This window comes from Pteropus alecto, unplaced genomic scaffold (assembly GCF_000325575.1).
Source record: "Pteropus alecto unplaced genomic scaffold, ASM32557v1 scaffold95, whole genome shotgun sequence".
NCBI lineage: Eukaryota > Metazoa > Chordata > Mammalia > Chiroptera > Pteropodidae > Pteropus > Pteropus alecto.
Genome location: NW_006441071.1, coordinates 19658153 through 19681343, shown reverse-complemented (window position 1 = coordinate 19681343; position 23191 = coordinate 19658153). Strand labels below are relative to the sequence as shown.

The following is a 23191-nucleotide window of genomic DNA, read 5'->3' as shown; positions in this document are numbered from 1 at the left end:
CTTCCTTAAATATTTGTGTTTTGGTTTTCTTTTTCGCTAAATCTTGATTTACATAATCATTTGGTATTTTTTTGTTTTATAAATATTATATTAGAGATACTTGTCAATAACTTACACATATTTGTTTCTTTAAAATAAGTTTCTGGAAGTAAAGTAACCGGATCGAAGTTTTGAACATTTTTGATATTCTGATGTAACTTGCCAAATGCGATTAAGCTCTGATCAACACTGTAGGAGAAGAGCCGTTTCTCTGCACTTTTATATGCACTGTGATTGGAATGAAAAATTAACCCTCTGCTCATAAAAATGCTAACATGTTGCTGCTTTTTTTTTTGCACTTATATTTATTTTTACTGGGGTATTTTGGGGTGGGGAGTACGCTCTGTGAAACTTTATTTACCTACAACCATCATTTAACTCACTTGCCAGATTAACTTGCACCTCCAAATTTCCCGTGCAAAAGTTTTCTGACTGTATGATTTGTTTACATCAAGTTCAAAATCAGGGGAAAAGAATATGTAGCATTAGAAGTGAAGATATTGGTAATTTAGGGTGAGGAATAAGGGGGTAGGGATGTATAAAGTGGGTTATAGGGTGATGATATTGTTCTATTCCTCGACCTAAGTGGTAGTTATTTTGTTTTGTTCGTTTTATGACTATTTATCGAGATGTATGCTATAATTTTTACAGTTTTCTGTATATGGTATATTTGACTTTAAAAATGCTTTAAATATAAAAAAAATTAATAGAAAGCAAAAAAAAAAAATGTTAGTACTGATACTCATGTCTATGGCTCAGCTTAGGGCACAGTTTCCTCTGCTTACCAATAGTCAAGTCTCTTTGTTCCAAACCCTGATCATTCGCATGAACCTAGTATTTCAATGACGTGATTGAAATAAATGTTATTTAAACTATAGATTTATCAGGAAGAAAAAAAGAGTTATTTCTATGAAAACTAAATTGATTGTTTGCTATGCAAACAATCTTGTCAAGTTGCTAAGCACATTGCTGTATAATTTGTGCAAAAGGCAACTGTAAAAAAAAATGGAGAAATCATAAAAATCTCAAAGTAGTCGACATTCAGATTGCTTCAAAGATGTCTTTAGTGTCTTTAATTTCTCTCTCTACTTTGAAGAAACAAACTCATTGTGAACACTACTTATGTAAGGTTACTTCAAACTCCAGCAGCAGACCCAGTTCCAAGAAATGGCTTTGGCTCATAAAGTTTAGCAAAAACCTATTTAAACTAAAATAATTATCTTTTAGCCACTTTAATCTACTGTTTCTTTTAGCAACCTCATTAATTAGTGCCCTAATTGTATCAGATAAGAGGGACATTTGCCATATCTTAGTTATGCAAGACAAAGAGAAAACAGTGATAGGACATGGAGAAGAAGAGAAATCAGGGGTGAGAAAATTTTGCTAATTGGAGAAGAATGGCAGATGAACAGAAATTAGCCCACAGATACATACGTTCACATACTCAAATGCTGCCTTTCATCTCCATTTTTAACACCAAGCTTCCTTCACCCTACACAAGATCGATGTTTCCCAAATTATTAAAACCCAAATAGGCATACGAGAAATGTGATGTCTGCTAAAACTGCAGTAAATTAAAGCAAAGGGATATATCCATTGCTGGGTTAACCAACCAGCAGACTCACCAGCCATGCTTAAGGCAACACTGAGGAGTCAGGGAGCGGGGAATGTCACTGAACAAAAGAGGTTTAGCTCCAACATATCGATCCTGAATTTTGAATCCAGAAAATGTGGAAAGAGGCTATTTTTATTCCACCATACAATTAAGTTTGTTAACAAATTTGAATGGTTTTTATTTCAATTACTCCTGCGGGTGGGAGAAGGTTAGGCTCCATTATCTTTTCAGAGACTGAGGCACGAATGGAGTTCTGGAAATATTCATTGTAAAATGAGACAGTGGTTTCAGCAATGGTTGAAGTCATGGTCTGTATCTTTCTTGGTATAATGACAGTTTTCACAAAGGGCTGGAAGAAGTCAGAATCAAGAAAAGAATAAACTGTGCTTCCACCACCGTGTGTGTGTGTGTGTGTGTGTGTTTAATTTAAGATGTTTCAAGAAGGAAAGGAAGATTAAACATCCTTTGTCTATTACCTTCAAGTTAAAGTGCCAGCCCCTCCTCTGCAGCATAATATTTTCATACAATAAAAATGCACAACCGTAGGTCCAGTCTTGAGGTGTGCCTCCTTGGCCGCTGTGCTCGCACCAAAACCATTTTCTCTCTGTAAGGGAGGGAAATGGTCTGGTAAAACTTTCTACCCATGCAACAAGTCCCAGAACATACTATTCTTCAAGACAATTTCTAGGGGCTGGACAAAGCTGACCTCAGAAATAGAGATCTCAGGCCCTCTGGTTTCCGGGCAGGAAAGACCTGCCCTTCATGTAAGATTAAGGTTAAAGAGTTCCTGATACTTTAATCACAATGCTTTACTCATAAAAGATACTTGGTAAATATTTGTTGCAATTAAATTGGCGGGTGTGGTAACCTGTTCCCAAAGCTGCTCCTTTTACCTGCATTCAGTAATGTCTGATATAAAGGAACCTGTTCTTACGTAATTATTCAATAAAATAGGATCAAGGATGAGCATACAGGTAGTAGACGACACTGCCTACACATCAAATAAACCAGTGTTTGAATGCACAAACTGTTACGCTGAGAGTAGAAGAAAGAAGCAAAACACAGCTGTCTGGGCATGGCCAGAGCACCGATCTGCAAGTTATGTAACAGCTGTTGTGTATGTAATTGGGCGTTTAACTCAAAACACATTTTTAAAAGAGGAAACAATTCAATTTTCCAAAAAGAAAAAAATCGAGAGCAAGAGAGGAGGAGAGAAAGAGATAGAACAAAAAATGTTGAAATAACACAGAAGGTTCTATCTGGTCTTCAAGCATGAGGAACAGGGGAAGCAAGAATCTTGGGAATAGCTGCCTTAGTATCGAGGGGGCTGGACGGTGAGCAAGATCTAGACTGCCTCCTGTTTTTGTAAATAAAATTGCACTGGAAAACACCTAAACTCTTTCTAAGAAACTATAGATAACAGATACATTAATGAGTTTAGGTGGAGTCCAGTAAGTTAAAACAGAAATCATCTGGCCTAGAAAGCAGAAAATATCTGTCCCATTTCACAGAAAAAGTTTGCTCCCCCCAGTCTGAGATGAATAAAAGGCTAAGTTTGAGTACCTTTGAGAATGACTATTCACTTTGAGAACCAAAACAACCAGTTCTCTGGGAAATGAAATTCTTGTGCACTTACTATACTTGTGATCATAAGCAAGCTACTTTCTTTCTGTCGGTAAAATAGGGAACTAAGTAGGATCAAAAGAGAAAGCAAGGCTCCAGCACTTGACTTGCAGTAACTTGCAGCCTTTCTTTTTCTACCTTAACCTCATATTTGGGGGAGCTGGCAATTTTCACTTGGGAAAAAAATCATTGTTCTCAATTCTTAGTAATCAGAATTAAGAGCATCTAAAGTGTTCTATCTTGTTCTTACTGTGACTTTTGCTAGAGCTTCAATAAAATATAATATTGTACTTAAAATGGGAGTAGTGTACTTAATATTTGTCCTTTATGAATGTTTCCAGCTTGAAACATTAATTTAATTTTAAGAATTTGAGTTACTTCAGAGTCTTATTTAAATTCACTCTTTGTACAATTGCCTGTATCAGTGATGGATAAATATAACTTCCAAAAACAGAGGTTACTTTCATTTTAGATGAGTTTTAACAGACTATATTGCCATATTGCTACTGCGGTGACTGTGTGTGTATATGATACTGCACCCTGAGTTCTCTAAAAATCCTGCTGACTTTTCTATTCCCTTATATAAAATAAAGATAATTTAGAGCTTCTGAAATTACAGTAGGTCTACTTACCCAGACTTAAAATATACTTGATTAGTATGATTTTTTTTTTTTAACTGGCTTGGGTAGGATCTAGATAGAGGACCTTTCTTCTCCAAACAGCACCTTGCTTACCTGCCGGCATTGTCCTAAAGACGCCTGGCTAGGGTCCCTTCCTCACCAGCTTCTACTGAGAACAAGTTCCCATTTAGACTTTTTCAATTCTCAAATTCTGATTGCAAGTCTGTCAGAGAATGGAAAGTTTCACAGTAGCTTAAAAAGCATGAAAAGCCAAAAAAAAAAAAACAATAACTGGCCTTAGTGGCCAGAACAGCTGCGCTGTGTACTCTCATCACAGGTTTCGGCTTTGTAAATTAATTCGTCTGCAAATAGTGCCCTGACTCCAGATGCAGCTTCTTAAGGATTTAACTTTAAAGTCAAGGGCTTCCTGCAGTAGATGTTATATAAGTAGTGTCATTTTCTTTTTTCTCCGGAGTTTGTTCATCCAATCATATCCCAGTATGCAAATAAACTTTAGCCCGTGCAGATAAAAAGGAACAAATAAAGCCAAGTGCTCTATCAGAACTAAATCGCTGAGCCTGTCACTTGTATTTCAGGATCTGAACCAGAAATGTCGTCCTCAGGCATGCCAGACTTACCTGTCCCAGTTGCCAATTTGAAGTTTCAATATACTAAGGTTAGTAGAATTTATATTTGCTGCTTTGCTTCAGGTTTATAAAAACTACATTTATATAAAGCATAAAAGGTTAATTTAAGTAAACTTGTGTAAAGAGTCCTTTGCAAATATAAAAATAAAAAGCTTGGAAAATGCAGTTCTGGGTTTAGTGTCTTGATCAAATAATGAATTCTAAATCACATCAGGAGACTTTTCATAAATTTATTTCTTACAAATATTTTTAAATGAAAGGCATTCTCTTCTGCATGAAGGTTCTTGTACCAGGATTCAGTGGACTTTACTAAGCAGTCCTATTAATTTCAGCATAACCCATAACCCAGTGTGTATGATAAAGAGAAACAAATACTTAAAAGGCCAAACAAATGGGAAATATTTAAAGAAAAACAAAGAAAAAGAAACAGAGCATGCTGAAGTAACATGATATTTCTATATGTTTAATGAGTGTCAAAATCGAAGGACCTGAGTCTAAATATTAGATGAAAGCTCCTGTTTCAAAACCTTCAAATGGACTGGGCATTATTTAGGATATTTTGGAAAAGAAAGCATTCTTATTTATTTCTTCAGCCAAGTTTGTTGCCATTGGAGCAGTTGTTTAATTGCTAACTGATAAATATATGGAGAAATGAGGAGGAGCCAGACCCAGACTTAAACATCCACAGCTAGGGAGAATAAGGCAATGATTCTTGTTTGAATTGTTCAAGAATATCTCTGAACTTTGCCTGGTTCACACTGTTGTATACCTGCTTTCCTGTCAGAGCCTAGAACTCCCAAACGAATAAAACAAACAGATGAAACCAGTCTAACCAAATCACTTACAGTTATCTTTATGGTGTGATGTAGAAAGTAAAGTAAGAAAGAAACTATTTCAACTCGGGGAGAGCCATTTTGCTTTCTGAATTAGCCAATGAATAATCAAGAGCATTATAATTTAATGATCAAGTAAAAACTTTGCTATTATTTATTTATTTAATTAATTCCTTACTTAACCATGGATGATTTTGTAATCCTACGGTTGGTTACATTTTCATTTTCATAGGCACAAAAATGAAGAAGTTGCTCAGCTGACTGGCTTTTTTCCTTAGAAAAGTATCTGCAGAGAGCAGATTGTGCCTTTAACATGGTTGACCAGCAGCTATTTTGTATATTAACAGATTATTCTCACGAGGTATTAAAAGGGAAAAGATTTTTCCATTTAATTTTGTTCCAAACGAGAACATTAAAAAATGTGGTGAGTCCATATCTTCCAACAATTTACATTTGGCAAAGGTATGCCCAAAAGATGACATGACTTCTTCAGACTTCCCAACTTTCTTATTCCAAATGGGTCGCAAGAAATTTCAATCCAAAGCAAGCACGTTGAAAAATGCATTTCATAAAGATCAAAATTGTTGGCAATGATTGAATTACCTCACTACTATTATTACAGAGTCCTTCTTTTTTTTTCCTATGATACTACCTGGGAAAATATTTGGTAATCCGAAGGTCACATTTTTTAGAATTTGGCTTTGCAGAAGTTTGCACTCTTTCTTGTACGTACATCTCAAGGAAACTTTAGTGTGAAATAGTCTTTCTACTTAAGCTTAATTTAGTATTTATTTATTAAACATGTAAGAAACATGAGACGGTGGTTAATCTAATATACAAACACAGATCTAGTAATCCTTTAACGTAGAGAGGTTTTTAAGATTAAAATCTCCTGTTCTCGTCAAAGTCATTACACAAGAACACCCCTCTAGGGAACATGACTGGCCTAAAAGTTCGAGAGAAGACAAGATTCAAAGAACAGGCATTTATTTGCTCTTCCATTTGAAAACTTTTCGGAATAAAAATATCCAATGTAAGTCAGTGAATTTTGATTACTCACACATCTTCTCTATAAATCTGCTCAGACAGAATATTATTGTCTGATTTATGGGTTAGCAGCATTTTCACACTTGGGAGGACACCAGTTATGTATGTAATTAAATCTAAATGGGTGAGCTTTTTCAAATGCCTTTGCATTTTCTTTTTACTGTGCCCCACTGAAGAATTGTATTGGATTTGCACTTGCAAGAGGAGTCGGAAAAATGATAGTTATTAACTATCATTTCCTGGTTGCAAACCAAGTAAACAGAGATTTTATAGTGCCCCAGGAATTACCTTCTACGGCCAGCTCCTAACCTCTGGATTATTTTTCTCTTACTATGTTAATGTCTTTTATTATTGTTGGAAGTATATTGGTCCTTGGAGCAAGGTAGAGGAAAGACACAAGCAGGGCTGAGTAATAAAAAATTATTACAACTATAGTAGAACTGCATACTCTTAAACTTGATACTGCTTTTCATCCAAACAAAAGAACTCATTGTTGCATATCTTTTATGATGTTCTCTAGTACAATCCGATTATTTTTTTTGAGGGGGGCGGATAAAACAGATCAGAATTCAGAATTACTTTCTAAAAGGATACAAAGGTTTTTAGAATTTAAAACTTCAGTAACATCGTTATAAATCTACATAAACTGAGCTCTCATCTCTATCCTCATTTGTCCCCTTTCCAACTCTAAATGAATCATACATCTGCCAACTCATCCATTTTATTGAATCTTTAAATGAAGAGCTTCTTTGAAAGTTATGCGATCGTTGGGCAAGCTACATTACCTCTCTCTGCCTTGGTTTCTTTATAAGTAAAATTGGAATAATAAAGGTACCAATTTCCTAAGGTGGATGAAAGCATTAAATGAGTTTAATGAATATAAAGCACTTGAAATAGTGCCTGGTACATGGGAAGTGACTGATTAACATTAGCTTTCCTAGTGCTATTTATTTTTCTGAATTCTTTCCAATTTTCCAAAATCTCCTTTTATTCAGCCTTTCCTAGATCTGTTTCCCATAAGTGCTCCTCTCATCTCATTCTCTTCTCCTAGTTTTTCTGTCACTCTTTTTTGCACAGTCATGCCCCACCTGACAAGGATCACGTTGGAGCAAAGTTCCAAAGGTTTACCCAAGACTTCAAGGATCCTTTTCTTGTAAAGGATTTGCTAACTATTTCCCATTTTCCCTTTCCAACACTGTTTTTACCTTAAAAAAATAATAATACAAATAGGAAATTCAAGAAGATAAGTTTTCTCAAACAATTCAAATCACAAAATATTTCACTTAGTTCTTAAACTTAACTCATTGAATAATAATTTGTTCATGCTAAAAAAGATCTTCATCCACTAATGACATTTCACACATACAAGTGCACATACATACAAAAACCCAGGAAATAATTGTAGCTAAAATTTATTTTCTTTACTCTGTGCCAATGACTGTTTTAAGGTCTTTATAATGATTTTATTTATTCCTCACAATAACCCTATTAGCAAGGAGATTGCTATTCCTGTTTCTTCAATGAGGAAATTGTGGAACAGAGTGGCTAAGTAACTTGCCTAAAGTCACATGTGACAAAGCCAGACTGAATGCTATCAGTCTGAACCCTCACATCAAGTGACTTCTCTGAGATCAATATCACTACTTTGTGACATGAAATTGCTGGAATCCTGTTCTGTTCTTCTTATTAACTTTCATTTGTCCATTCGTGATTATTGGAAGTGACATAACCCTGAGCCTTTTCAGTTGCTTCTCAGCTGTTCCCAGGCCACCAGGAAGAAGAAATAAATAAGAATGTTTTCTTTCCCCAAATATGCTAAATAAGGCAAGTCTTATTAAAGTTTTTGAAACAGGAGCTTTTATCCAAATGGTATATTTTCGATAGAGAAGAGTTATGAATCATTGACTACTATGTGCTAGGCACCATTATCTCCTTTTAGATTCTTACAACAAATAAATTCAGGTCACATACATTTTTAAATACCATCCTTTTCATTCATTTCTCCCATTTTCCCTTTACTTAACAAGTCATTGAACAACTGCTCTGTGCTAGGTCTTCCGACATTAGAAAACTAATATGATTCTTGGCTTTATGGAGCTTGTATTCCTGGAGGATGTGTGGGGAAGAAAATAAACAACTAGGTGAATACTTTAATAATAAATTATGATAAGTGTTAAAGGAAGAAAACAGAAAGCTGAGAGAAGATGAGGTTTTATGGAAGGCCTTTTTAAAAAGGGCGCAGTTAAGTGAGCCTGAGGGATGTGGAGCATAAAGTAGTTACATACTTGTGGGGAGTGGGGAAAGAACAAAGATCCAGAGGTAACAGCACATGCAAAGACCCTATGAAGATCCAGAGGTAACAGCACATGCAAAGACCCTATGAAGAAGAGCTTGGTATATTCAAAGTACTATCAAAAGGCTAAAGTGGCTGGAGTAAAATAAAAAGGGAATGGATAAGATGGGACTAGAGACAGAGCCTATAGCCAGATTGCCTGATGGGTTTTATTTAAGGGAAACCACTGAGGGATGCTGAAAAGAGGACAGGACTTATTTTAAGACAAAGCTGATTGGTGATCCTGCTTTCGTTTGGGCGGTCTTTTTAGCCCCCTTCTGACTGAAGCAATATTTTGTTTGCTTTTGACTTGGAAGCAATTGAATAGCTGGATGGCTGCAAGGTGCAGTGCCTTAACAAGATAAACCCAGCTTCAATTTTCAGTTCTATTTATTCAGTGATATAACTTTGGCCAGGCTTCTAATCTCCTTGGGTTTCAGTTCGCCTGTGTATAAATTGGGAATAATAATGTCTACCTTGGAAAATGACTTCTAGAATTAAGTGAAGTAATTTGTGGAAAGTGCCCTGGTGCTTATTAGCTACTTGGTCCAGGCTCTTTTTAACTCTCTCCTTCCCAAGATGACTCCTAGAATTCTGAAAGTATTCAGTTCCCAATGTACGTGGAATGAATTCTTGCATTGCTTGTCCCAGTTCAAAACTGCTTTCATTTGTGCTCTCATTTAGGGTTCATAATTATTCACTGGAAAAGAACTAGGAAATATGTTTTTAGTGTCACATTTTAAAGCTGAGGTAACTGAGCTCAGAGAGCTTAAGTGACTTGTTTAAGGTCATAAATCTTAAGACACAAAGACAAAATGAATTGGATTCTGAATTTTCTCATTTCAGATATGATACTTTTCCACATGATTCTGTTTTTTTTCCACCTAAATACTAAAAACACTGGTATTCGAATCTCACTGTATTGTCTCTAACAAGTGCTTTCACACCTATTAATTTGTATCATTCATTCCTTACTATGATTGAAAGAATTGAAAATTGAATGATGAGAGAAAAGGGATGATTTGGACACTAGATCCCCAAATAGGTGAACCAATATGAAGTTACTCTAGAGTAGTTTTTCAATTTGAATGTGCAAGAGAATCACTTAGAGGTCTTGTTGAAATGCAGATTCTGATTCTGTAGGCCTGAGGTGAGGTATGAGATTCTGCATTTCTAACAGACTTCCAGGTTTTGCTGATGCTACTCGAATGTGGTTTGTTGACCAGAAACAATGTCTAAACGTTTTGGGGCAACCTCATAATTTTACCCACGGTGACTGCCATCTAGTCTCTTAAAGACCTGACTTCCCGTTTCTCCCCTGAAACTCGCTCACACTCAGCCAAGTCAGAAACACTTATCTTTCCCCTCAAAAGCATCTGAGTCCAACAGAAACCAGTTGGTAGCCAAAAATCAGCAATGGAACATAACTTTAATTTTGCTCCTGGGAGGTAAACATTCACTACGAATGCAACATTTTAGCTCATCTCTGAGGACTGCAGTCTTGGCAAATAGTTTTTTCATCTGGCACCTACATGGCTTCAAGAAATCTAATCAACAAAAATACTAAAATAAGTTATACACATCCTACTTGAGGGTATTATCTCCATTTTATAAGGACTCTCAGTACTACAAGTGTTCACATCATTTCTTTAAACTGGACCTTGCCTAATGAATTTGTTGTTAACTACTTGCCAGAATGAGAGGAATGGAAGAAAAAAACTCTTAGAGTATGAGAAACAACTCATTAGAAGATCAACCCAAAGTTAAAATCTATGGTGTTATAATACAGGTCAGCATAAAAGAAATGTCATGGGAATACAGATATTGATAAGATGATGATAATTTTCTCAAAAGAGCAATTATTTGGCTTGAAAGGGTGGTGGTGGTGGTTGGGTTTTCATGATGCTATTATAATTGTAGCCAGATACATTACACATTTACCAGATATCAATGGCAACAGAGACAAAGCCAAGTAAAAAGAACGTGAGCAATAATTACTTCATAATTAAACATGTAATTAAAATCTACCAATAAACAAATTAGAAATGTATATGTTTACATAAACTTTGATTTCATCGCAAAGATATATTTTGAGGTGTATGTGTGTGAGTGCATATGTGTGCATGTGTGTATTAAAAGCTCCCACAGAAGCATTGATTACAAGACATGTAAAGTGTTGCTAATATTTGATTTTTGATATTGTAATATCTCTACTCGATACCTTTATTGTAAAGTTGGTTTGTTAAAGGCAATTTGTAGAAATCTGCATGAATATCATAGATTTTAAAACAACCTGAACAACTACCTTCCACCCAAGGTCCCATTAATCTATTTTCACTGCTCTCTTGATACTTAGAAGTCAAAGGAATATAAATAACAACTTAATTGTGCTCTACATTTTGTATTTACTTTAAAAGGAAGAAGGCTTACATGCAAATATCATATTGTTGGGTCTTAATATAGTTAAATATTAAATATGTACAGAACTTTCTGATGCTTCTACATCTTGCCTCTTTGGGACAGGGTATATATGACATACAGAAATTGCTGACAAGTATTTTTGTCATCTGAGGGACATAGTAGAGGCATCATTCAAAACAGAAATGCTTTTCTTTTTCCCTGAGTTGAAAAAGCTGAAGAGTTTTTTCGAACAAGAAAAAAGTGTATACTCGTGTCACTGAAGTTAGACTATGATATAAAACAAATGAAGAAAATTTTCTCACTCCTACTTTTGTTTGGGTCACTTTCTCATTTTGTTTTCATTCTGTTTACTGCAGTTAAATGTTTTTCTCCAATCTATTATTTCCTCCTCAATTTCCTTTTAGATTTTTTTACTTTCTCAACATTTTGCTTTGCTGCCTGAGGGTGTGGGTTGAAAGTAGTTGCCAAAAATCTAGCTTTGATTCTTTTAGCTGTTTAACATCCTCACCTAACTTTTGTTCATTCTCTTTTATTATTCATCCCCTACCTCATAAGTTCTGCCACGCTTCCAAAGATTTTTTTTGGGGGGGGGTGGGGGTTGCGGGGGGCAAGTGGAGGGCTGCCTAAAGCTGAGAAACATTTACAACAACAGCCATCATTCCACATGCCATGCCAGATTCTCAGGTTTGGAAATTCAGACAGGTGACATAAAATGGGGAATCTCCTCATCCTTCCTTGCCCTTAGCATTTCTTTATTGAAAATGTAATCTGTTAAATCTCTCTGCCACCAAGAAAGCACTGGCTTGGTTCTAGCCCTACAGAGATAATTTGAATTTAGGGCCCTGAATATTTGTTAGAGGGAGTCAGGGGTGCTCTTCCAAAATCTTATACCAATGAATAATGCTAATAAGTTTTATTTTGCCTACTAGTCAAATTTACCTTGATCCAAGCTACAAATATTGTTAAGAAAGGACTTATTTATTTAGAATTATAGCTTTATACCAAACACATTAAGATATAGTAACTTTTACTCTGGAAAGGCTTTATTTCTTATGACTTGAACACTAAACTGTATTTAGAAAATGGTCATGTTTTAAAATCAAAGGTCATATAACGCATCCCTTAAAATCTGACATATCAAAAATTTAAAGAGTAAAAATCAATTTTAAAGTTCCTTTAACATTGCCATTGATTGTTTCCCCATATAAGAAGCACTTGAAGTCCAAGAGTGCGCATAGGCATCTATAATTTCCAATCAATATTATGAAGTTTAAGTTCAGGTCTACTGTACATATATATTATTCAAAATTATCCTGAGTCCAAAATTTATAATGAGAATACAGTTAGCATAATGGTTAAATAGGACCAAAGAATTTTTTTTCTAACCTTTATAGCCTGATCCCTTTTCCTCTAAATTTACTAAAGGCAAACAGCAAGTGGAAAATGAGCAAAGGGAGGGAAATGATAAAATGAGTGTCATAGTTAGTATATTATAATAAACATTCATTAGCCTACACTTCTCCATATACAATAGTTCCCCACTTTGCTTTCCATGGTTTCAGTTACCCATGGTCGACCACAGTCCAAAAATATTAAATGGAAAATTCCGGAAATAAACAATTTATAAGTTTTAAATTATGTGCCATTCTGAATAGTGCGATGAAATTGTGCACCATCTCACTCTGTCCCACTCAGGTTGTGAATCATCCCTTTGTCCAGAGTCTCCACACTGTATATACTGCCCCCCACCATTAGTCACTGAGTAGCTGGTTGGGTTATCAGATTGATTGTCAGGGTATTATAGTGCTTGTGTTCAAGTAACTCTTATTTAATAACACCATATTTATATAACTTTCGTTACAGTATATTGTTACAGTTATTCTATTTTATGTTTAGTTGTTATTGCTGGTTTACTATGCTTAATTTATAAATTCAACTTTATCACATAGAGGAAAAACCATGGCATGTGTAGGTTTGCTACTCTTTGCAGTTTCAGGCACTCACTGGGGGGTCTTGGAAAGTATCTTCTGCGGATAAGGGGGGACCTACTATAACCCTTTTATATAACCACAGGAAGGATTTTTATTCAAAGACATTTGGCCTCACAGTTAGATGGAAGCTAATGTCAAAAGTAAAGCCAATGAAATTAAAACAGAAAAAAAAAGCAATTAAGGTAATTTCTACCAAGAAATTCTCCATAGTTCAGGGGAAGGAAAAGGATGATGTAATTTCTGATCTTTATAGTAACCTCAATCATGTCATTATTTGTGCCAAGTTCTGTTTTCATGCTAACTGGCCCTTGTTTGGGAAGAATGTATGTAATTCATAAATTGCAAACTGTATTGCTATGTCACTGTGCTCTAAGTCCTTATGACCTCATGCCTGGAATATTAAAATGATTTTGACTAACATCTGGACTCTGGTTGCACTACTTTAAATCCATTTGGGGGACATTGAAATCACTATTTCTAAAAACATTCATTTGATTCTGTCACTTACTTATTATATCCAGAATAGAATCCAAACTTCTCACTCTGGGGACCAAGATCCACCACAAACCGGCTTCATTTTATTGCTTGAGATATCTTTTTAAAGAAATTTAAAGAGTTTGTTCAGATAATGATTTACAAACCAGGAAATGTAGTCCTCAGTGTGAACTGAGAATACGTTCCAAAATGGAGGGCATAGTGTAGGGTTCATAAAGACAAAAGTTGCAAGAAGCTGGTGATTAAAGAGGTGGGTTGCTAAGAAAAACAAGATTATAAACATGTCATTTGTTTTCTGATTGGTGAGGGCAACTGGACTTTCAATGGTTGGCTGGCTCAGTGATGGACCAAGTGGAGTTGGGAGGTGAAAACAATAGGTAATGTATGATTAAGCATTTATCAAGTCCTAGTTTAGCCCAGGCTGGCAGAACAAAAAGGCTGACTTTGATCACACAATTATAGTACAGGGAATATTATTTAACAACAATGCAAGGAGTACAATGTATCAAACAGTACAATCAGCACTGAGAGGGCTGCTGGCTCTATAGGCAGTTCCGGAGCCCAACAGGGCAGTGATGCTCTGCAAGCAGCTTCAGAGCTCAGGCTGCAAAAATCCTAATTTGGGGCCACAACTTATGATATTAAAGTTCTTATGAGTTCTTACACCACAGACCTAACAAACTATAATTAATTCTGTATCTTGTTCTTAACTAGATTTTTTATGAAATTATCCTGTGGAAGGTAGAATTCTGGGTATATCTCTGACAGGGTGAGAATTGTGCTCTCTTAGTTTAAAAATATAAAGTCTAAATAGGTAATACTATCTTTAGGGCAGAGGAAAGAAAGAATTAGAAATGTGTGAATGAATCTGATGAGAATTTTGCAAGGCTGGCTAAAAAATCTAGGGCAGGTACCATGATGTCTTTAGTTTTTTGTTTGGAATTTGGTGAGCTGATACGTAGACTCTAACTTTACTGCAAAACAGAACGTAATAAGTAATTTAATAGTAGGATACTAACTACTACGTTAGAAAAGAAAAAATGAATTTAAATCCAATTAGACCAACTAGAGAAATCCTCATGCATTGATGACATTTTAAGTGAGAGTTTGAAGTAAATAGAGAAACCAGTCTGAGGAACATCATAAGTAAAAGATGTGGAGCAAAAGGACATGGTGCTTGAGACAGTAGAATGAGGCTAAAACAAAGGTAAACTGAGGAAATAATAGGACAAAAAGTTGGAAGAGCCAAATCACGAGCTGCCTTATTATTATGCTAAGCAGTTTGTGAATGGAGAACCACCTAAGTGTACTGAGGTAGATACAAAATCTGAACTGGGATGGCTTAGGAAAATTATAACAGGGTGAAAATTAAATTTCAATTAGGCAGGCATGGGGTAGAGAGAACAAAGAGAGGTTCTTTTTGTTCATTTCTCTTTTTTGTCAATTACTGACATTTAATATTATTTGATATTAATTTCAGGTATACAGCAAAGTGGTTAGACATTTATATAATTTATAAAGCGATACCCCCAGTTAGTCTAGTACCCATCTGGCACTGTACATAGTTATTACAATATTATTGACTATATTACCTACGCTGTACTTTATATTCCCATGACTATTTTGTAACTGCCAATTTGTACTTCTTAATCCCTTTAACTTTTTCACCCAGCCCTCCACCTCCCCTCATATCTGGCAACCATTAGTTGCTTCTCTGTATCTATTAGCATGAAATCTAAAGAACAAAATAAATGAACAAACAAAACAAACAAAACAGAAACAAACTCATAGATAAAGAGAGGTTTTTTATGATAGTATAGAACAAAGTCATACAAAAGAATGATTAAGGATTGTGTGTGTAAATAACAGTAGAGGAAAAGTGTGTGTGTGTGTGTGTGTGCATGTGTGTGTGAGACAGAGTGAATATGCATGAGAACTTTATTTTGAGTTAAGAGCAGAAAGCTAGAGATGACAGTAAGCCGAGTTTGAGACACATCGATTAAAGTGTTTCCCAACCACCCCTTAAATAGAAAAAATACAAAGAGGTAAGCATTAGAGATGCAAAAGAAAATTTTCTTTACGAGTAAATTATAGGATTCTATAAAATGTGTTTCTAATTGCTAGAATGCTGATTCACTCTAAGAGACTTTGGGGAAGTCAGTATTTTAATCTAAATTTATATTTCTTTAAATGAAGCTAAGATACCAACATTTTCTTCATGAAGGATAATAAGAATTTATGATCCTCATCTGTATTCCATTTCCCTACCGGAGAAACAAGGATTTTCTTGATACTTCTACGAAGATACCTGGTCTCTTTATCTAAAGTGCTTTGCACTCCGCCCCCTTTATTCATGTTCACATCATTTTCCTGTCAATTCTAGGCTAGCATTTCAATTCTTTTGAATTCCTCCAAATACATAAGTTGAGGGTGTTTTGTCATATGAGTAATTGTATTGGTATAAACAGACAAATAAGGAGGCTTCTGCTTCCCCTTGTTTTTTAGCAAATCACAAATGTCATAATGTACCCATGTACAGAGTATTATACGTCTTAGTCATGTGTAGCTACTGGGTTGTAGGTCTTTGATTCAGCTTTAAGTTATATATTCAAGAATACTGAGGTTAAAATCACTTGAGGGCTGGGATTGTGTTGAACATTGAGGATAAACCAGAAATCCAGACACACAGTTCTTATAGAGCTTACAGCCTAGGAGAAAAGGCAGAAATTGAAAAATGACTTTTATAAAAAGTGACAAATTTTACAATAGAAGTTTAGGTGACCATGGAGATATTTTTGAGAATAAACTGTCTAAATATTCTTGTAAATCACAGAATATAGAATTAATTATACTTAAGCAGTTAATGATGACATGGTAATTAATATTCATTTTATTAATTTGACAAGTTTTTCAGCTATATTATGAACACTATAATAAAATTGTTAACTTAGTGCAACTCAGGTTAATTTAAAAGACCGCTTTTATTCAAATATACACAATGTAATTAAACTAACAACATAATTATGATGGCTGTCACTGAAGAATCTTTAATAGCTAAATGATCTGTATATAGTATAGCAACTGATTTGAACTTGGAGGACAGTATTTGAATATATTTTCCCTCAGAGTTGCACTATTAATAACTTCTTTAAAAAACAAGGAGAAGGGTCTGAATTAAAATACGTATTATAAATACAGTGCATATGTCACTCTTCATTTAAAATTACGTATACTGCTCACCTGTGATTTAAAATTAAGCTAGTTTATGTAAAAATAAATCTAACAGAATGTTGTATTACATAACATTCAATACTGTACTTATGACTTTTTATATTTCAATAATGAATAAGAATAAATAAAAAATAATAGGATGAAAGGATAAAGAGGAAATCCTAACTTTTGTGTGACACAGGACATCACAAAAGGAATACTTCTTAATCGAGCGTCATTAAATATTTTTACTCTAGTAAAAGGTAAATGAGATATCAAAACTGTAGTAGGCACCATTATGAAATGCAAATTCAGGGCTGTAAATTTACAATATTTTAATTCTTTTATTGTGTACACAGAACATAATTCCACATTTTCTAGACCCGTCTGTTTCTTTAGATGTGTGTCTTTTTCTCATAGATATCGCTAAGTATCCTAGTACCTGATTTCACCTGTGGAAAAACATTTTAGATAATCTTTTAAAAGGGAGAATGAAACTTTAAAAAGTCAATTTGAAAATGACACTAGCCAATTTTTTCTAGGCAAACTTTGATTAACCACCTTCCCCAAACCACCTTTAAAACAGTAAATAAAGGATCATAAAATAGTCATTTATGATACTAAAGAACTGGTAGCCTAAAATAGCATGTTCATAATCTGAAGTGGAAATTAAAGACAATAGTTTATAAAGATCAAGCCCACCAAAGATTCTGCTCTTGCCTCAAGTTCATGATTATTTCAGATAAAAGCATCTTTTTCTAAATTGTTTTCTCCAGTCTATATTTTCCAGTGTCAAAATGAACTCATACCTTAGTATTTTAAAATTATTTTTTATTTAAGTGTGTGTGTGTATGTGCGTGTAATATGTCTTAAACAGCCAAAATAACCTTTGTGTGTTGGGCGGGTGGGGGTACCTGAGGGAGGTAAGATTGTAACACTGGCTTCACTTAGGTATTCTGTGATACTTTAGTTAAAGTTTATAAAAAAAAATTTTTTCTCCAAATTTGCTGCATATTTAAATGCCCTTTTTATCTACTTCTCTCCCTTTCTACAGATCTTCATAAACAATGAATGGCATAATTCAGTGAGTGGCAAGAAATTTCCTGTTTTTAATCCTGCAACTGAGGAGAAACTCTGTGAGGTTGAAGAAGGAGATAAGGTGAGCACTAGTTCTATTTTATGCCAAGTTTCCTTGTTTCTCACCATTCTAAGCTCCCAAACCCCACTTCAGGTTCAAGTACACATGTCATAAAAATGTGTTTTCTGGGGCCATCTGGGGAAACTTTCTTGGTACATAAAGTTGTATAATGATGATGAGCCTATGTTTCTGGGTGTTCTAGTGATTTTTTTAAATATTATTATTTTTTGCTTGTTTTTCAATTAAAATAGTGGCTAGATTTATTGTACCAAGAGGCTGAATATGAAATAATTGATCATAGCTTTTAAAAGCAATGAAATCCTTTATTCATATAGAATTGTTCTTTTTAAGTTGTAAAATGGAACTTAAGAAAACAACGTAAGATTGACTTTTAGAACAATATATTGCCAAGTTATTTCATTAAAAATCATTGAATTAATATTTATTGGTATCTTTAAAATTGAATTTTAAAATGAATTAAATTGAATCACAAATTAAAAGTGCTGTTGCTCTCTAACTAGTAATACTAATAGCAACAAAAAAAACTTTTATTTAGTGATTTTTTTTAAACTCTAAATGTTATTTTAATTTAATACCAAAGCAACCCCTATAGAGAAGGTATTATTTATAGCCACTTTTACAAATGATGATGTAATAGCAGAATAGAAAGGTTGAGCAATTTACTCAAGGTAACATTGTTAATAAATAATAAAATCAGCGTTCAAATGCTATCTTTTGACCCCAGAGCCTGTGACTGGCAAGACTACTGCTCCACCTTGTAATTATTATAAAAGTAAGATGGGGTAATATTTAATAGCCTAGGAAGTCTGGAGAGTAAAGGCCTTCAGAATTTTTATTTGAACACATACTTTAAAAGGTATATATGTTTCACAATCTAATGTGAAATGACTCTAGTCTTTAGTTTTCCAGATGTTATCAAGTTTTAAATCTTTGTCATGGAAGATATAAAGAGATAAAAATTTTTGCTGCCTGAAAAGACTACTGGGAGATGAAGTCAGAATAACCCACTAATAAAACCATTCATGACACTGTTCAGTTCATTGTAGCACTCACATGTTTCTGTTCAATTTCTATTTTTTCATTACCTTCACATCAATCAATGAGACCACTAATCTCAAGGTATTAGACTTGGAGACCTAGTTCAAGATAGTAATAGACCTGAGGGGCTCTTTGAGATTTAGGGAAAGCACTGAATTCAGGCTGCTGTATTATCAGAAGAAAGAAGACCCATAACCTGAGGGGCAAGAGTATAGAGTTTAGCCAGAGGGGTCAACAACTTGAGAAGTAGAAGCAGAAAGGAATGAGACACATGTCACCTGCTTTCAGATTTCACTTTCTGTATATATCAGAGTTCATCCATAGCTTCAAGGGCTTCTCACTGCCTCTGGGAAACACCCTTGTTTCTAGCCTCATCCCAGACCATCTCATCAATGTAAGAGTTCCAGCTTCACTGTGGTCAATATCATCTACGTGCTGGTCACTGTCTCTGTGGCACAGCTGTGGTGCAATCCTTAGGACCTAGTTTAAATCATCATCTGTAGTAAGACAAAAGAAGTCCCACATTTGCATTTACCTTCTTTGAGCTTCTGTTCCTTTTTCTGTAAAATGAGGAGATAGGGAACAACTTAGGGTAAATTAAATTAAAAAATACGTGAAGTGTTTTAACAGTGCTGAGCATATAACAAACCTTCAATCATTATAGGGTTTTACATTTCTTTAACACCTTCTCTATCTTTCCCAGGTAGAATTACTTTCTTCTGTGTCATTATAGAACCTTGTATCTGCCTGTATTCTAACCCTTGTGTTCTATAGCTATTGGTTAATTTGTCTGAGACAATATGCCTCTTGTAGAGATCAACACTACATCTCACCTTATGCCCTCAGTATCTAACACAGTATAGGTAATGGGTAAACAAACATCTCCTATGGAAAGCTTTGAATTTCTGTATGCCACCTTATCTTAGGAATTTGGGACTAAATTGACTATTGAATAAGGCAATGATTCTAGAAAATTTGCATGTATCAGAACTTCCTGGAAGGCATCTTAAAACAAAGATTACTGAGTCCCATCCATCTCTAGAGTTTGGTTCAATAATTCTAGATTGGAGCCTGAGAATTTGCATTTCTGACAATTTTCTAGGTGATGCTGATGTTGCTGGTTGGGGGTGGGAGTAGAGAAATATGCTTTGATAACCACCAAATTAAGATGTTAAACCATAAGTTGTATCTCTTCTCAGGTGTTAGCTTTTAATAAAGGGCATGGACACTGACAGGTAAGAAAACTGATGACTGGAAATGGTGCTGTAATAATCACTTTGCACCTACGAGAAATGTTATAAGACCAAACTCAGGGAGAGAAACACTGACAAACCCTGGCAATCTGCTCCAGGAGACTCAGAAGTCTGTGTCTTGTGAGTCATTCCCAGAAATAAGAGAAAAATTTTTTCTTCCCATTCAGCAAAGAGAAGTAGTTTTTATCAGAGGATTCTAGAGAGCTACACAGCACTCTGTTACCTCAAATGTTCATCTAGTTGCTTGAGTGATTCTGTCAAACCTGTGGAGGTGGGAAAAGCAATAAAGGTCAAGGTGAGGACAGAGCTGAGCAGCCTCTGACAGCTGCCAACTCTTTCTATTCAGAGGCACAAACTCCACTCAGGAGGGAGGCTGAAGAGCTGTTTACAATTTGCGATTAAGAGAAGAAAAAAATTCTTTATGCTTTTGCTCTAGGGCCTTCCTTGGACATCTATCTCACTTTGCCACTGGCTTCTGGGTTTAGTTTCATCAACAAAACAAACACGCCCTGGAGTTCCACTAGGAATCCTATCAGGCAATCTGAGGTCTGGGCATCTTGGGTGGGATTTACTTTCTCTCTCAAATATAGTGAGGGTGAGCTGATGATCGTACCTGAGCTTTAGAAATATTTGTCATTTACTTGCTCTGTGTTACTTGACAATTATTCCTACTCAGAGAAGAGCATAAAATCTGTGCAAATATAGATCAGGAATACTCATTAGCATCCAGCAAAGCTTCAAATCAGGTCACAGTGCTAATCGAGTTGCTGGATCATTGATCACTCAAGTTAAATTGTTTATGGTATAAACTGTTCACTGTTGGCAAATATTTTCTTTACATCCAGCACTTTTTCATCATGTTCCTTTTTGGAATGACCTACTAACATATTAAAAAAATAATTATTGCTGTTCTCACTTTTGCCAGGGAAAAAGTATGGTAACTTCTAACATCGCTTAATGAAAGGTACAAATCTAGTAAATTACATAGTCATAGTAAACCTAATAATCTGAAACTGACTCTTTAGATAATGAGCCAAGAAGTTTTAAGGATTTAATTGATGAGTAGAATGAAGCTAACAATGGGCTATATACTTCCCTTCGATGGTATTATAAAGAAAGGAGGAGGGGCAAGAACAAATAGAGGTTACAAAGCAAAGTACAGATGTGGATGGGAACTGTTTTCTTTACACTTCAGTGGCTCTTTTAGCTTATATTGACTAATCCTGAAAACCACTTTGAATACTAAAGCATGACATAGCAAATAATTGTCTGGGATAAAAGTAAACGTCCATTAAAGTAAAGGCCTAGGACAGGTGTAAAACTAAAACCGGTCTAATAACTATTTTCTCCAAATCTGAATGAATTTAATATAGAAATTGCACAGTCTGGAAGAGATAGAAGAGTTCAGTCTCTCCTTAACTTGCTCACAAGGCATTTGATATTTCATGGTCATTTGAATTATCTTTAAACAGTCAGCTTTGGTCTCTTACTTCAAAAAAGGAACATCTTAATCTCTACGAAGCAAAAGTGTTATAGATGGTAGCAAATCTGGCTTAGTGTACTATATAATGTGTTCTGGTTAATTCTAAAATTATGACCTTGGAAATACTAATCCCAGAATAAAAATCCAAGAAATGCTAGTCCTGGAATTAAAAAAGAAATGCTTGTGCCTAATAGTTTTGATTAATATAAAAATTTTGTTATATAATGAAATCAATTAAAATATGATTTATTATTTAAATGCCAATAAAAGTAAATTATTTGTATAAGGAGCACCCTTACATAAAATCAATGTAACATGTTGAATTTATAAGATAGGTAACTAAATTATTAAATATTTGTTAACTGCCTATGGTAGGCCCTGAACAGTAAGAAATATCATAGTTTATAATACAGATAGCAATAAATGTTCATTGCAAAGGAGATCATCATCAGCATAGTGTTGCAGAGCTATAAAACTGCATTTTGCAGTCAGACATGGGATGAAATTTTAACTGATGGATTTTGTGCTGAATTTCATGTTCTGTAAAACAATGTTCATGATGCTTCACTGCAGTCGTAACTGCAAGCTTATGAAGGGTTTAGCTTAGTACCTGGAGCTCAATAGGTCCTTAACTAGTAGCTATTATTGAGCCAAATTAATCTGGCAAGGGTTTAGGTAGATTGTAATATTTCAGCTGGATCTTAAAGAATATGTAGGATTTTGAAAGTAGTTGGGGTATGTCTGTAGAATGGTCTAGACAAGGAGAGTTACAAAAACAAAGCTGAGGAGTTGGGCCAGATAGACTACAAAAATGTGAACGTAAGTTTGAATAAATGAGTTGAGACCCCAAAACGCTGGGCCTCGAAAATCAGAAAGATGAGTTTGGATTTAGGTCTGTAGGCAATTATTTGAAAGGGAAAGTGGTAAAATAAAGGTATTTGCAAAAGATTAGCTTGGTAACAATACGCGAGACAGTTTAGGGAGAGAAGAGAATGGACTTGAGAAGGCTGGCAACAATATGAGATAATAATGGCCTAAATTAATACAGGGCCATGAAAACTGAAAGGAGGGATTAAAATACTCTAGAAATGCTGCAACTACAATAGTAATTGCCACCATTTAATGAACACTTAATATAACGTCTGTCACATAGAAATGTGTTTCAAGTGTTACTTTATTTAATCTTCAACACAACTCTGTGAGGTAACTCATCCCAATTTTAAAGATAAGAAAACTGAAGCTTAGAGAAGTCACATCACAATATATTTTACTTCAGAATACTTTTTATGTTTAATAATAATATATTGATATAATTATTTTGTCCTATATCTCTCCCGTTCTATTGGAATTTTCAAAAAGGCAGTCACCATACATCAGTATTTTAT

The 23191-nt window shown here is 34.8% G+C and overlaps 1 protein-coding gene across 1 annotated transcript in view; it reads left to right on the top strand.

Annotated features, from left to right (window-relative positions):
- Positions 1-4214: 4214 nt before the first annotated feature.
- Positions 4215-23191, top strand: part of ALDH1A1 (aldehyde dehydrogenase 1 family member A1) — a 51952-nt gene continuing 32975 nt past the window's right edge. Inside the window, exons 1-2 of the mRNA XM_006918442.1 lie at positions 4215-4573; positions 17928-18032. Coding sequence (XP_006918504.1) covers positions 4508-4573; positions 17928-18032 — 171 coding nt within the window. The 5' untranslated portion in view covers positions 4215-4507. The remainder of the gene's footprint in view (positions 4574-17927; positions 18033-23191) is intronic.